Raw genomic sequence first — 16,784 nt, 5'->3', positions numbered from 1 at the left:
TTCTCCCTCCTTCCCTCCTCCAGCTGGTGAAGGACCTGCTGACGTCGCTGCCTGGCATGTTCAGCCAGAGCAGGGAGACCCACAGCGCCCTCGGCCCGGCGTTACAAGCCGCCTTCAAGCTGATGTCGCCCACTGGGGGCCGCGTCTCGGTGTTTCAGACCCAGCTGCCGACGCTGGGTGTCGGTTCACTGCAGTCGAGGGAAGACCCCAACCAGCGCTCCAGCACTAAGGTATGAATGAGAGGGTGTTTATGGTTTTGTAAGCACTTAATCACAGTTTTAATGTATTTCTTTTTTGATGTGGTAAAGTTTGAGTTTCTGTTGCTGCTGCTATTTAGCATGTTTTTAGATTTTTACCTCCATTTTTTTCACCATTTTACCAGCCAATTACATTTTTGGAATATTTCAAGCCAAAAAAGGTCACAGGGTCACTTTCTTAGATCAGTTAAAAGGTTATTCTCTTAAAAATATCAATGATAATGTGAAAAGTAAACAATTCTTTAGTTTTATTTTTTAAATTTGGTAACAGTGTTGACGTGGTGTGCTTGTCCCCACGGTCAATTTTATAAAACATCAAAAATGACACATTAGAAATGCGAGGAATTTACTTCTCTTTGAGTTGTCATCTTCATGACAGTGATATAACACAGCCTCCTAGAACTTCCTGTCACTTGTGGAATTCACCATTATTTTGCAAGGGTTTTAGGTGAGGGTAACGGGGATGAAGTGAACTAAGAGGACATCAATAAATGTGTACGTTGCAAATGATTTCCAGGAAGTTACAGTATGTAATATTTCACAGTAAATTACATTATTATCACCTCACAGGCTTTTACTGTGAGATTTAACCAAATTCAGTTTTTATTTGTGAAATTCATGCAGGTAAATATAAGTAATAGTAATTTACAGAAGTATACTTCAGGCAGGCATAACTACTGTGAGATCACAGTATACAGCTGTCAGTTTTCAACAATTTACTGTAAAAAGGACAGTAATTTACTGTGAGAGTAAAGCAACAAGTAGCCACTAACTTCCTGTAAATGTACAGTCAAACATTTTACTGTGAACATTTATTTATTTATTAATCCTAGAGGGAAAATTAAATTTTTTCCACTCTGTTGTCAGTGCTCAAGGGGGTAGAGCAGGTCATCCACTAATCAGAAGATCAGTGGTTCAATCCCCAAGATAGATACTGAAAGATACTGAACCCCAAATTGCTCCTGATGATGCTTCCATTGGTGTGTGAGTGTGTTAAAAACTGAGCAGTAGGTGGCACCTTGTATGGTAGCTTTGGCCACCAGTGTGTGAATGTGTGTGAATGTTGCTCATAGTGTGAAAAAGCGCTTTGAGTGGTCGGATGACTAGAAAGCGATATTTTATTATATTTATTATTAAATTCGGCATTTAATTGTTTTCATAGAAATCTCAACGCTGATTGTTTGAGGAACAACAAAAGGCACTGGTTTGATACAATGACCCAGAACACGACCTCTAAATATTGGTGTTTCCTAGTTCCCTGTGATTTATGCAGCCTGAACCAAACCATATGACAGATGGAATACAGCAGGAGAGCGGCTCTTCTCAGCCCCCCGCTGTGTGGATTTATACTTATTGTCTTGGCAGTGCTGTGTTGTTTTTATACTCCTGCCACAACTCACTTTTATGACCAGCCACAACTTCATAATTGGATCTCACGTTTCACTGTAGAGCAGGAGCACTCATGATGGATGCTGAGCTAACCTTGGTGTTTTCGTTCTCCCAAAACTGTGATATATTGATCTGCATCATCTGTGTTCTATTTCTGATCTGAATAAACTGCCAAGAAGTTTCAGCAGTGGCGTCCAAACATCATGAATTATGCAAACTAAGAACAGATGTGGGACGCTCTCAGGGAAAGTGATTTTTTTTGCTTTGACCTCTCTGTTTTCTGTGCCATCATGAGGATTCGGGGCTGACAGATAAAACGGAAATGAAAGAAAACATAATCTTGACTCAGTCTGCATCTGTTTCATATCAAACATCATTTAGCAGACACGTTAATCAATACAAATATGACACATGTGTATCTAATGTCACAGGAGGCTTTAGGGGAAAACTCCCCAAAGCTGTTGGTGATGATTTCTTCCTCGACAGAGTGGAACAGGAGGATTTCTCTCTGTAATCAGTCTTTATGTTTCCAGGGAGTTCAGCACCTCGGCCCAGCCACAGACTTCTATAAGAAACTTGCACTGGACTGCTCAGGGCAACAAATCGGGGTGGATCTGTTCCTGCTCAGCTCCCAGTACGCTGACCTCGCCTCGCTGGGTAAGAACACACCAACATTTCAGTCTCAACCTCAATCAATTGATCAAACTTATTGATATAGCACCTTTTATACAGGTAAATGCAGTTTTAGTGCTTCAAAGATGATTGACAAGCCGATAACAAGACAGAACAGTTGTAAAGCGTAAAAATAACAAAAAAGTCAAAAACAGTTGAACAATTTAAGGCCAATGCATGAACTATTGTAATAGTAATGGTAGTAAAACAGTGTGAAATAAAAACTAGATTGTAGAATCAGTAAAAATACATTAAAACGACAAAGCAAGAATAAAAATTATGACAATGAAATAAATAAATGAATTAAAATTATTATGAATTATAAGAAATATTAAAAACAATAAAATAGACAACAATAATTAAAATAAAAAGCGAGACAAAAACTAGATAGAATAGGTTTAAAAGACAAAACTAAACAAATTAATAAGAGGGATGAAAAAAAAATTGATTAAAAAAAATGTGAATAAATATAAATGAGAAATAAATATAAAAGATAAATGATATAAATAACGATAATATAAATGAATTACAATAAGAATAGAACCGTGAATAGAGCCATAAACCTTACCATCCAGCAGCATGAACATGGGCCTTGATCTGTCCAACAGTTTCCTGTCAGGTCACCTAGTCATTCATCACTAGGCATGAAAAGAATAGAATAAAATAAAAATCAAATAGCATAAAAAAGGAGTAGAAATTTAGAACATAGATACAAAAAGTGAGTGAATAAAATAACGTGTCTATAAACCATTCTTAGTAAAAGGCCTGGCTGAATAGGTAGGATTTAAGTTTACATTTAAAGATTTCAACACTTGTGCTCCCACATCCTCAGGCAGACTGCAGAATGCATCGTCCAAGTTTACTGCAGCTTCACTTCTCAGAGAACACAGGATAGAAACTTTTCAGAGCCACATTTCAAGCCCACAGAAAATGAGAATTTCATACTCAAAAATAAATTTACCAGAGTATTCCATTTAATCCTAATGCTAACATTAACATGCTAAAATTAACTGAGGATTTTATTTTGGGACTTTTCTTGGAGCATGAGAGAAAACAGCTTGTAGTCCTTGAATATTGAATTATACTTTTCTTCCTCCTCTTCTTCCTCAGCATGTATCTCCAAATATTCAGCGGGCAGCATCTTTTATTACCCCTCCTTCCATTACATCCACAACCCGGCTCAACTGGAGAAGTTCCAGAAAGATCTGGAGCGCTACCTCACCAGGAAGATCGGCTTCGAGGCGGTCATGAGAATACGATGCACTAAAGGTAACTGAGTGCCTGGACTCACACACGCACACACACACACACACACACACACACACACACACACACACAAAGAAGCTCCATTTTCAAGTGTTGTCTCTACATTTTCCGTCCTCTTCCTGCCTTCAGGTTTATCCATCCACACATTCCACGGTAACTTCTTTGTGCGCTCCACCGACCTGCTGTCCCTGGCCAATGTGAACCCAGACTCTGCCTTTGCTGTCCAGATGTCTATTGAAGACTCTCTGGCGGACTCGTCTCTGGCCTGCTTCCAGGCTGCTCTGCTCTACACCTCCAGTAAAGGTACGCACACACATTAAGGCTACCTTCACACTGCATGCATCAGTGCTCAATTCAGATGTTTGGCGAGGTTTTATTTTCTAAATGTGGCCAGTATCAGATCCCATTAGACCAGGAGTTGTGGGATTGTGACGTGACGTATAATTTCATTGGATTAATAAATGTTTTTTACAAATGTTCACACGTGACCCTTGCGATTTCTCATCCCTTTCTTCTGACAGGAAAAAGGCGAATCCGGGTGCACACTCTGTGTCTACCGGTGGTCAACCAGCTGAGTGATGTGTATGCTGGAGCTGATGTTCAGGCCATCACGTGTCTGCTAGCTGACATGGGTGAGTGTCGCATAAACCCTTAGCTGTCATATTCTTCTTAAATTCATTACTCTAACTTTTTGTCCATGTGTAAATAAATACTACAGGGATTAATGGAGCATAATGAGAATCGGTAGAGCAGAAAAATTCTCCTGGCAGATAGAAATGTAACTAAATTTGTAGAAACATAAAATAGTTTGTCCTCATGACGCAAGTGTTTCACCGCCTTTTCAGAAACACACTAACATGTTGTGCTGTTTGCTGTAAAACTCTATAATCTAATCTTATATTTTTCCATATTTCAGCTATCGACCGGTCGATAACGTCCAACCTGTCAGACGCTCGTGACGCCCTGACGAATGCGGTGGTGGACCTGGTGAGCGCCTACAAGAGCAACGTGTCCAACCTGCAGCAGTCGGGCCTCGTCCTCCCTGCTTCCATGTGCCTCTTCCCCGTTTACATCCTTGCTCTGCTCAAACAGGTGTGGCTGTCAGTACACACACACATTAATTTTTTAGCTTCAGACACACATACGATGAAAAACACCTATAGAGACCCAGATATACAAAACTGTCAGAGGTCGTACAGGAAACACACACACATTCCATAGTAACACCCAGTAATCCGCCCCTCCATCAGTATTACACAACCTTACTCATGATTTTACATCATCACCACCCCTCCCTCTAGACACACACACATACACACACACACACTAATAAATGCAGAGTTTTCAGTCACACAGACTCTCTATATGTTCAGTGACTGTATTCATCCACCCAGGACTTGTTCCTTCATACATCCAGGGTGTGTCCACAGACACTCACACACTCTGCGTCATCTGAGACAAATACCCCCACAGGTTTGACCACACCAGTTTACACCCTAAACATTTAAAACACTGTGTCATGATTAATAACTCAGAGTCATCAGGACTGTTTACTGTCACAGTTTAATCCACCTTCATCAAACTGTAATGATACTCAGTCGGTATTTTGAAGTGCTTGAACAGTCAAATAAAAACTCTCCGAGTAATTCACTTCAGCTGCTGATAGCACCACGAATTGTACATCACTTGCATCTGCTGTTTGCTCCGTTTCAAGGTCCAATTCACATAAGGTATCATATATTACTGCTCATGATATTACAGCTCAAACACGCCTATAAGTTTTCCAGTTGTGTGCAATTATCCATGTGGCAAAGTATAAATTGCCACCTGAGAATTATAAGGTCCTCTCTGTGTTCTGAGCAGATAAATAGAGCTTTAAAGTTTTGCGTTTCAGATAGCATAAATGCTACAAACCTTTCTGTTTTCTAAATGAAAAGTCCAAATATGTATATGACTTGAAAAAACCTCGAGCTGCAGGTCTTGACCAACAAGGTGCAGTCTGTCAGTGTGCTTCAGTTGCCACCATTTCTCTGAAGACGCTGATAATTCCTCTGTACCTTCCCAAAATTTCATCATGGTGTACTATGATGGTACTAGTGTGCAATGTGTGATGTGCAAAATATATAATAAAATTAATAGAGAGTGGAGTGTCTGTATATGTGACAGTACTGAAAATCATACTGTCAGGATTTCTAAATACTCTCATATACCATAATACTGTGATGCTTTCAGCACAGTTAGAGGTGCACTTTACCATTAGCAGGTGCTTTGAGAATTACACAGTTTCTTTTGTCTCATTTGTGCAGGTTTAATGGCTGCAGGAGCTGTGCCATCCTTTTGTGAATTTGCCTATCTGTCTCAGGGTGCTTTCAGACCTAGAGTCGTCTCCTTTGGTCTGAATCAGGGACTAATTTTGTTCCAACGTTGTATAATTGCCTAGAGTTGGTTTGTGTTCTCACGGCAGCATTTACAAGAGGACCAGATCAAATGCCTTGTGCGAGAAAGCTGCTCTTGATTGGTCAGAATTTCCATGTGGGAAAAATCCAGGAAGTAAAGCAAATGTTGAAGAAGAGTACACTTGCAAGATAAATGTGACACTTTCTAATGTCACAATGGAGGGACAACTACGCAGGTTGATTTTAGTGCTGCTCATCGTGGACTATATTGCTGTCATTGTTCATTTTAGTCAAACCATACAGTTTGAAAACGAGGCGCGGCTCCAACTAGAAAACAATGTTTTGATGCATTGGATGTGCTGAATGTGCATATTAAGGCAGTACAGGAGGAGGTGCACATTAATAATCCTCCAGGACTGTAACATGCTCATGTTTAACCCAAACAATGTGTCATGTGACTGCAGTTGGTTCACATCCAGGTCGGAACACCCTCTCACCACAAATGAACTGCACCAGAGTTCGTTTGTAACCGGACCGAGACAACCTCTTCAAGAAGGTCTCGGTCCGGTTACAAACGAACTCTGGTGCAGTTGTGAGTGTGATTGCTGTGTTCACACCTGCTCAAATGAACCGCATTGAAGGGGCAAAGAAATTGAGTTTGATTGAACCGAACCAGATGTTTAAATCCTTCAGTGGCTGATCACAAAATCCATTCAGAGGCAGTAAATGAGAACTGAGCTTTTATTATGTCCGACAGTCAGAACCTGCAGTATCAGTAACTTATAGTAAACTGTGTCGTACTGCAGCTCCTGAGCATGAAGTGACTGAGAAGCAGCATCAAAAAGCACTTTAAAAAGATTTTCATTTCTTTGCAGAAAGCCTTGCGGACAGGCACCAGCACGCGGCTGGACGAGCGGGTCTTCGCCATGTGTGAGTTCAAGACGCAGCCGCTGCAGCAGCTGATGCGAATGGTTCATCCTGACCTTTACCGGCTGGACAACATGTCTGACCAGGTAGGACGCAGACGTGACTGAGCCAGGTTATTTTTGGGTGACGAGCTAATTTATTATTTAAAAGTGTGGGACAAAAAAAACTTCTTAACAGTTTTTATCGTCTTTAATAATTAATGAAGATTTATTATTTATATAAATTGAAAACCTGTTTTCTAGTAACAAATTTACCTGTAGACCTTTGGAGCTGTGAGTGTGGAGTATAATAAATCTACTCTATATATAGACAGACTTTATTGTCTTTGTACAGTGAACAATAAAATTAGGAGCACTGCTTCTGATCCACAACAAGAAGCCAACTTGAGCAAACAAACATCCGCAGATGAGAACACTAGAATTCATTTATTGCACTAGAGTTAATGTAATTATTGCACTTGAACTTCCTGCTCTGTACGCTCACTGCACTTGGGAACAAACTGGAGTGTCCTCCAACTAATTCATTGCATTATTTGTGGCTCTCCTGCAGGGGGCGCTCCATCTGAACGACACAGTGGTTCCCCAGCCTCATCTGCTCCACCTGTCTGCTGAGAGGGTGAGCAGAGATGGAGCTTTCCTCATGGACTGTGGCAACGTAAGCTCTCACTATTATTTATTGCTAACACTCGACAGAGCCATAGTTCTTTTAGGGTTTTCCACTGAATGTCAGAGATGATGGTTTTTTCTTTGTGTACCATAAATCTGTCTGATTGTTTTGTTTCCTTTAACAAGTGTTGAGAATTGTGCACTCCTGAAAACATTTCAGGAAGGATGTAGAAAGGAAAAGTGATGGCTTGGGGGAGGAGTGGTTTAGCCTTTGTGTGGATATTTATTGTGTCATTAACAACAGCAGCCTTGCGTTGAATTTTAATGTCACATGATTTACTTTAAGGGGACTTTCAACCCCGACAGAAGTAATGTACAGAGAAGACACTAAATGATTAATTTTCTGACAAGAAATAATTTAATCTAAAGACACTCAATCTCAGTTATGAACAGTTATATCCCTGGTTGGTAGCTGTAGGTATTAGAAATATTTCAGAAAAAAGAAATGAGGTGTTACTCTGTTTCTTAATGGTCTTGAAAACCCAATATTTAACTTACAAAGAGGGCTACACCCTAACTATATTCATATGAGTGTTCAACTTGTAATAAACAATCCCCAGTGGTTCAGACTACATGATATTTTGATTATAGAGTCATGAAATCTTGCCGTGACTTGGCTAAGACAAATGACAGACTATATGTTGGTCCACGACCACTCGTCAGAGCTTTATGTCTTTCACAATGCCTGATGTCACTGGCAAGGAGGTGCCGGGGACTGACTATCAGGAACAAGAATGCAAACAAACAATGGGGTTGTCTATGTTTCTGGCTGTGTTGGAGCACCAGCAACATCTTTGTCTGTCTCATCCTTTCTTTCTCACTTTGCCATGTTTACTGTTAAAGAGCGCTTTTCCTTCTTACATCCACGCCTGCCTTTTCTCTCATTGGATCTGTTGCTCATTGTGCGTACCGCTGAGCGTGTAATCTCCAGGATAGAACCAGAGTCTCTGGGTTTCTAAGTTCTAATTCTGCTAAAGCAGGGAGAGCTCCGGGTCGCTGCGACTATGGGCACCGCCATCATTTCTTATTCAGTCTGTGTCAGACTTTTGCCTAGTCACGAACTTGTCATGAGGGAACATATTGGTGGACCAAAAAAAATTCTTATGTTAGACTTTCTGTCAGTAGGGGTGGGAATCAGAGAGTAACTCACGATATGATACTATCAGGGTGTGTTGCTTACCGTGATGGTATTAAGATTCTGTGAAACTTCATACATCATACATCATTCATACAAAACTATCTACGATACATCAGCATGTCTGTGTAACTGAAGGAGAAAAGAATTATGTGTTAATTTCCTACATTGTGGCGTCAGTTTCACAGAATTTGACAACTGAGATAAAACAATGTACAAAAAAGTGCGGAATCTTAGCTTAGTGCTTCTGTGACAAACACACACACTGTCTTCATTGTAGGCTGACTTACTGTTGTCATAGTGTTCATCGTTTTCCCCAAGACGTGATCAGGATGATAAGAATCAGGTGGCTAACCGTGTTCATTGTATTGCCCGTCTACTTTACTTTCATACTACAGGACTTGCATAGTTTTTATTGATTTTGTCTGTGTTGGTAAAGATACTCGATACAGATACTCTGCGCTGATGCTGCTCTGTTTCTGTCCGTGCAGGTGTTTTATCTGTGGATCGGCAAATGCTGCAACGAGATGTTCATCCGAGATGTTCTGGGCTGCCCCAACTTCGCTTCAATACCCCCCAACATGGTCAGTAACACTGTAACTGGATACAAGCATTTCAAAATGAGATGTCCATCCTTTTAAAAAGTGGGTGAAAGTTGATGCATTTATACTGAGGAGGAGATTTCACCCATGTCCAACATGTCAGGAAATAACAGAGAATAACTGCGATTGGGGAAATGGTGGTATTGTTTTACACACCACCGCCCAGTTACTGCATGAATGATGCAATGCAGCATTGTACATATTTCCCCAATTTGTTAGTCAGAGATTTGTTTCACAATGAAAGAACGCTGCATTTCTCTCTGTGTTGTAAAAAAAGAAAACAACTCGTGCAGCAAAACAAAATTTGCTGGTGCAGCTACCTAGAAAGCTCTGTCATTACCACAGCGTGGGCGCGATGGGGACATCCAGAACAAACAGTATCCGTCAGCACTTGTTTATGCTGCTTATTGTATTTTTCTAGATGGGGGTCGATGCATCCCAGTGCCACCTACCAACCCCAAACTGTAAACCACAGGCATATTTCTGTTGACCTTATTGTGTAGCCGAGACGTGAACCTACAGCAGTGAAAACAATGTTGTTGATGTTCTGGTTCTGCTCTCTTTCTCGTCTCTATGAATCCCAGAGTCACATTCCTGAGCTGGAGACTCCTCTGTCTGAGAGAGTGCGAGCGTTCCTCGACTGGCTGCAGGACAACAGAGCGTTCAGCTCCATGATACACGTCGTCAAGTAAGCACCACCACACATCTGGATTACCATCTGACTTTAACTAAGTCACACAACGTCTACCATCCACATGCTTCATTTAAGAACGTCTGAGAGGCTGTTTCTCCATTTTTGTTGGTTCTTTAAATCTCATTTTCAGATTCATACTTGCATTTTGGGTTTCCACTGGAACATTTAGGAACATTAGGTGGTCATGGGTGTTACAAGGTCAAATCACAGCACATTTTTCATTTACATCCTGGCATACAGTGTCATTTTTCTCAACAGTGGTTATACACAATCCATTTCTCCCAATATTTTATACATATTTACATCTCAAGCCTCAAAATAAATGTCTTTCCATACAGTATGTTTCGTTAATAATCCCCAGCTATTGGGTCAATGTTGGAGGATCAACTTGCAACCATTTGCAGGTTATGGCTTTCCTGCTACTTGCCAAAAGTATCTTTAATACATTTTTATCTTTGCGCGGGACAGTTTCAGGTCCACTAGAACATTTTATATGCTTTAATTGTTAAAAAAAAACAAAAAAACTTTATTTTCCTCATACTATCTGTGCTAGAACACCTGTATTCACCTTCTGTCTGAAATGTTCGTTTTAGCGTCTGTCTCTTTAAGCCACTCTTAAGAGAAAGCCCAGTCGGCTCTGACTGGTCAGTGTTTCAGAGTCTTCCACATCCTGGTGTCTCTGCAGCTGGGGAATGAGAATAGCATCACTTTCACACGACTGGACATGTTCCAGCTGGAGAATGATGCGAAATCGGGGAGAAATTAACAACATCAGCAACCAAGATTTCCCTGATGTTAACATGTGGCTACATGTAGCAGTGTATGTAATGTCACAATCTGACGTCATCTCGTAGCCAAAGTAGGAGAACATGTTGGGAACAGAGTGTTAAGAACGGTCTTAAGCCTCAGGTTTTTGCTCACAGTGATCACTTTTACATACATTTACCTCATTATTTGAAACTTTGTCCACATTTAACATGAATATCTGACATTTTACCATTAAACATATGACAGAAAATAAGGAAAAGCATAACAGGTCCCCTGTAATGTTCAAAATTTGGACATATGTTTTGTAAGTTGACCTCAATTTACTGTAACAGCACACTGAGTTTCACTTCCTCTATCGCGAATGTTACGAACTGCCAAAAATCAGGAGGGTCCAGCATCAGACGACATTGTAGTGTCACAGTTTCAAAGATTGAGTTTCAGTAGAAAGGAGTACAATTAGGATAAAAGCAGCTTTGTATTTATTACCTTTAGTTCTTCTGCTGCTGTATTCCCTGCGTGGGATCACTAAAGTTTATCTTCTGGGTAAACACGTGAACAAGGAAATATGAAATACCTTCAGGTTGTTATTTGTTGTTTCTTTTTGGAGCTCCAAAATCACCACACAGTGCTCACTTTGTTCTTCACTGCACCCAAAATGAGTCTCAAACCAACTTGTTTTTCAGTGAATCGCTGTCAAGTTACGATGCCAAAATACCTAAATATGAAAAACTGAAAATATATTTTGCAGTGAAAAAATTCAAAAGCGGAGATAAGAGCCATCTGCAGTGGTGTGTCTGGGGCAGGAAGGCCTTAGGGCTCATTTATACTTCTTTTACATAAGAAAATAGATGCGTCACTTTCAAATGTTGTAAACATCACTGCCCTCATACTCCCATAATCCTTTATGATGGCATGGATGCAGCCAATAGGTGGAACTAGACTTACAAAGGAAAAAAAAATCACCATTCTCTGGTTCTAGTTTACAAAATGTGACGATTTGCTGCTGTTCTCTGCCTAACCTCATTGCAAATGTAATATATTTGCATTTTGGACTATTTGTAGAATTGTAACAAGCTAATTTCTACTATTATCTACTCAAGCTAACGTAATAAGCTAATTTCTGCTACTACCTACTCAAGCTAACATAACAAGCTAATTTCTGCTACTGCCTATTCAAGCTAACTTAACAAGCTAATTTGACTGCATCCTTGGCTCTGGGGTAGAGCTGCAACAGGGGACATTATATATATATCCTTTATTTAACCAGGTAAAAGCCTCATTGAGATGAGAAATCTCTTTTTCAAGAGTGACCTGGCCAAGAGGGTAGCATATACAACTGTCACACACAACAAATGAATAAAAAAACCACAGTATCCGATTAACATGGAATACAAAGTCCGGGACAAGAACAAATATGATGTGGGTACAATTTCTAAAATGCTTTAGGAACAATCACATTAACTAAAATAGCTAATTTCTCTATCCTTTAAGATCAACTTTAATTCCCTCACAGTGATCATTGCGTGCAGGGGACGCATTGTTTAATCGGTTAGAGTAAATTTTAAAAGAAAAAATAAGTCAAAATTCTGATTCCAGCTTCTTAAATGTGAATATTTTCTGGTTTCTTTACTCCTCTGTGACAGTAAACTGAATATCTTTGGGTCGTGGACAAAACAAGACAATTGAGGATGTCATCTTGAGCTTTGGGAAATACTGATCCAACATTTTTCATAATTTTCCAACATTTTATTGACCAAACAACTCATCGAGAAAATAATAAATAGACTAATCGACGACTGAAACACTCATTAGCTGCAGCCCTGCTCTGAGGAAGTGTGACATGTTTCCCTTTTAAAAAAAAAAAAAAAAAAATGAAGCGTGAACTATTAATCAGAAACTTGTCAACAGGTTGAGTTTATTTTGAGGAGGGTGGTGACAGGAAATGAGGAAGAGAAAGAGGAGTGACATGCAACACAGATTCCTGGAATCAAACTAAAGAAGCTGCAGTTTTACTCGACTTTATGTGGTTTGTATCTTAACCACCAGGCCACCAAAATTTCCCAAAAGATTAACCTGTGTGAAACCAATAATTAGCTGCCTACACTTAGATGTCCAGTTCACATCAGTAGGAAGTGGCTGTCACATAAACGTCACCGACCGTCTGAGTTTGTGATCATCTGTTCAAGACAAAAGCTGACGGCATCATAGTTATTGTTGCTTTCTGAAAAACTTACTCACATTTCCAGTGATCTGCTCTCGACTGGCACGACACAGAAACAGGGTGTGGCTGGTTTTGTGTTTCACTGGAGTCATTTTCAGTCTGAGGTTGACAGAAAAATATTTCCAGTGTAAACACATAGTAAGCAGTGAGGTCACTGATTGACAGTGGTGGCGAGGGCTTCCACAGGGAATGCATTGTTTCTGTTTACTCTCTCGCCTCCTCTGCGGCGCTGCATTGTTGCTCCACCGCATGTTTACACCACAATGTCGCGGGGAGGGCGGCTGATGTCAGGACAAATGGGCTGAGGATGTTTGCATCATTCTGACAGATGACAAATGTTGTGTTGAGTTGAATGAGATTTCTTTAGACAGTCGTACGGAGACATGGTGCAGTTACATTATAACTGAAACATGAAGTTTGCCCCCAAAGACAAAGGTTGTTTGAATAGTTAAAAATTAAATAACACGTAAAAGCTGTGACTGAAGCAGTATACTGGTTTTAAGGTATACCGGATATGAGGAGACACGAGGGCGAACATAAGCCTAGCTCAGTAAAGAAGAGCACTGTTGGGGCATGGATAACAAGCTAATGTGGAACTTTCTGTTGAAGTACTGTATTCAGATTCTAATGGCAACACTCCTTCACAGACATATTAATGCTACACCATCACAGCTCACCTCTGCAAGTTGTTGTCCATTAACATTGGTCTGTCGTTCAGCGCTACATCACGTTTAGTTTTGATTGGTTGTAGCTCTGTCCAATTGTGTCCAAAGACATTTTGTTCCACGACTGTTGATAACGTCCTTTGGAAACTGAAAATGAACTAAGGTTCAAGACTAAGTCATGTTGTAATTTGGTCTGGTGATGCCAGGCTAGCTCCCTCTGACTCTCTCCTCTTTGTCTTTTTTCTCCTGCAGGGACGATGCTTCGGTTAAAGCTTCTTTCTTCCAGCAGCTGGTGGAGGATCGGTCTGAGTCGGCTTCTTCGTACCACGAGTTCCTGCAGCACATTCAGCAGCAAATGTCCAAGTAGGCTCCCATCAAACCAGAGAGAAACTTTGGCCGCTAGAATCCTGGAACCAGAGTGAGAAAGGATTTCGGCCTCGTAGAGTGAAAACTAGCGTTAGAAACGACGGACACCCATCGCTCCTTCAGACCAGTTTTAGCGAGGTGGGTTTCCTCCCGTTCCTCCAAACAGTCTTATTAAACAAATCCAACCTCCAGGCTCGTCACTCAGCCAGGATTTGATTATCAGAAGGAGAGGACGGTTTTAGAAAAGGAATAAAGATTTACAGAGATAAATAAATGAAGAACGGGGATTTGTTCCACTTCAAAATGAATCATTGAACGCGCTCCTCGCTGCCTCTTAACCACTGTCAAACCCCCGTTTAGCCTCTCGTCACACCCTTCGCTCCTGACAACAGAAGGGGAAAGTCGAGCCAAGAAGATGCCACTTCAACATGTTTTTAGTTCGATTTTGTTTTTGTGAGCCTGACATGTAGCTAGTGCTGTCTTTTTTTTTTATTATTATTTTATAATTTATTCCCCCCCACACACTCCCTCGGTTTTATTTCAAGACTATTTTGAATACACTGGAGAACAGAAACAAGCATTCCTTCTGTTGTTTTTCGGCATGAAATACGAAACGCATGTCACCGTTTTGTTTGCTGCTAGCCTCTGACCGCAGGCGACGACCGTCTGCGTAACGGGAATATACTTCGACAGTGGTTGGATGTTGAAAACCCCCCTGTTGGCTCCCTCTTCTCTCCTCCACTGTGTGAACTCCTGATTCGTCGAGATCAAACTTCAAAAACTCCCCCTCCCCCACACTGTCAACAATCTTATTCTAATTTGTTTTATTTTTTCCAGGCGCTAACTGAAGTTGCTATCCACTTTGTAACTATTGAAAAAGAATCTTTTATGTGCGATAATTTATGAACCAGCTTATTAAATAAAGAAGAAAAACAGAACTCTGCTTGTTTCATGTCATGGTGCCATCAGTGACATTAAAAATGACAGGATTTATTATGTTGATTTTTCAGCGGTTTCCCAGTGTTCCCACAGTGTGCCGGCACAAACAGCCTTTTATCTTTGAAACAGGATGACATCATGTGACTTTTCAGGACTTTGACTAATTGCTCTCATGTTTCGACATGTTTACATCATCCGTCACTCCCTCTCTTCACATCTCAATAGATCTTATGACATTTTACAGTAGCATAAAACCTCAACTAGGGAGAATATTTGAATTCATAAAAAATTGGTTTATCCACGGGTATTTGAATGAAGAAGTGGGTCTGTATTTCTCATTGAAATAACTGAAAACATAGGCCTGCTTGAAGGAAAATGTCACCCCACAAACTGACCTTTCGCTCAGCCCCGCCCCTTTGTGACGGTCCGACAAGCTGTCAGAGTTATATTTGTGGAAAAATGAGAGAGTGATTCCAGAGAGAAGCAGACAGAGGGGTCTACAGTCTGTGTTTGAAGGATATATCCAGGATGTCAAACTGACTCAGCAGCAACAACAGGTTAAAAAGACAAAGATAGTTAGAAGCTAAAGCCGAACTATAGGCTACAGATCACAGTGTAAAAGTGAACCACCACATCACTGCTGGTCGCCACACAAGACAATGAATATAAAGGGAAACTTTGCTTGTTCCTGTACAGCAGGGTCGGTCTTTGTTTCACTGTTATAATCATTACAAAGCAAAAGCAGCATGTGTATACATTCAGTAGGCTATATCTTCAGTAGCTAGCTAGCTAACCCTACACTTTTCAGGGTTTGATTTTGGTTTTGGAACAGGGAAGAAACGTATATCTTTTTCCAACCTCTCCAGGTAACGAGTATCATTAATACACGACGTGCCCCATGCACAACATTTAGCTCCAAATCCACAACACCAGCCTGAAAATGAAGGAAATCTGAAACGACTGCATTAGAGTCAATGGAGCACAGCTGCGTTGTTGTCGGACCCTGGTCTGAGCCGGCCTGATGCTATGTCATGGTTGGCCAGTCAGCACCCGGGGGCGGGACTTAGTGAAGGGTCATTTACTCACTTTGTTATACGCTAAATTCCTGAAGAAAACGTTTCCTCACATGCCTCTATAATAAGTGAAGAATCCAAAAACAAAAAGAATAAAAAAAACAACATTTTAACGATTATTTTTTTTACCTTTATTTGACCGCACAGTACTTAAGCATGAAAGGGGGAAAGAGAGGGATGACGTGTAGCAAAGGGCTGCAGGCAAGAATCAAATCTGTGGCCACCACAACACCACCAACAAACTCTCACACAACTCATGCACTATAATCCAAGTCTCATTTATCCAGTTGTAGTCTCAGTACTTACCGAACAGTCAGGCCTGTGTGACGGGGACCTGAACTGAAGGTGAAACTCATATTTGCTCTCTTTAACACCAGACTCCATTGACAAAAATAGGCATTTTACCTTGCTGAACAGGAGCCAGAGGTACGACAAGCCACATTCATTCAGTATCTGCTCAACCTGCAAGACCCACAGTGACACATATACACCCGGATTATGCACGCTGAGCAAATAGTTGCTCTTTCAGTTTCGCTAGACGCCATTAAATCCTTCACTCCAGACCTTTATGTATTTAAGGTTTTCACCTTATCTTGGTCTTATACTTAAAGTTAGTTAAACCGTCACACAAAAGATTTTATCAAGCAAAGTCAGGACAAAAATTTAAGTTGCCTCTGACTGTCTGAACATGAATGCATCCTGAGAAGAGTGTGAGCACCCGATGGATACACTGATCGATGAGCCGATTG

At 40.7% G+C, this 16,784-nt stretch overlaps 1 protein-coding gene across 2 annotated transcripts in view; it reads left to right on the top strand.

Annotated features, from left to right (window-relative positions):
* sec24b (SEC24 homolog B, COPII coat complex component) overlaps nt 1-14,961 on the top strand; it is a 39,528-nt gene extending 24,567 nt beyond the window's left edge. For both annotated transcript variants that reach the window (XM_050043265.1, XM_050043264.1), the window contains 11 exons: nt 24-230; nt 2,180-2,303; nt 3,429-3,587; nt 3,714-3,887; nt 4,106-4,216; nt 4,501-4,676; nt 6,856-6,993; nt 7,457-7,561; nt 9,199-9,291; nt 9,894-9,997; nt 13,910-14,961. In XM_050043265.1, coding sequence (XP_049899222.1) covers nt 24-230; nt 2,180-2,303; nt 3,429-3,587; nt 3,714-3,887; nt 4,106-4,216; nt 4,501-4,676; nt 6,856-6,993; nt 7,457-7,561; nt 9,199-9,291; nt 9,894-9,997; nt 13,910-14,024 — 1,506 coding nt within the window. In that variant the 3' untranslated portion in view covers nt 14,025-14,961. The remainder of the gene's footprint in view (nt 1-23; nt 231-2,179; nt 2,304-3,428; nt 3,588-3,713; nt 3,888-4,105; nt 4,217-4,500; nt 4,677-6,855; nt 6,994-7,456; nt 7,562-9,198; nt 9,292-9,893; nt 9,998-13,909) is intronic.
* Nucleotides 14,962-16,784: the final 1,823 nt, after the last annotated feature.

Source organism: Epinephelus moara, chromosome 4, assembly GCF_006386435.1.
Source record: "Epinephelus moara isolate mb chromosome 4, YSFRI_EMoa_1.0, whole genome shotgun sequence".
NCBI lineage: Eukaryota > Metazoa > Chordata > Actinopteri > Perciformes > Serranidae > Epinephelus > Epinephelus moara.
The sequence above is the reverse complement of the archived record's forward strand: the minus strand, read 5'-3'. Positions and strand labels throughout refer to the sequence as shown.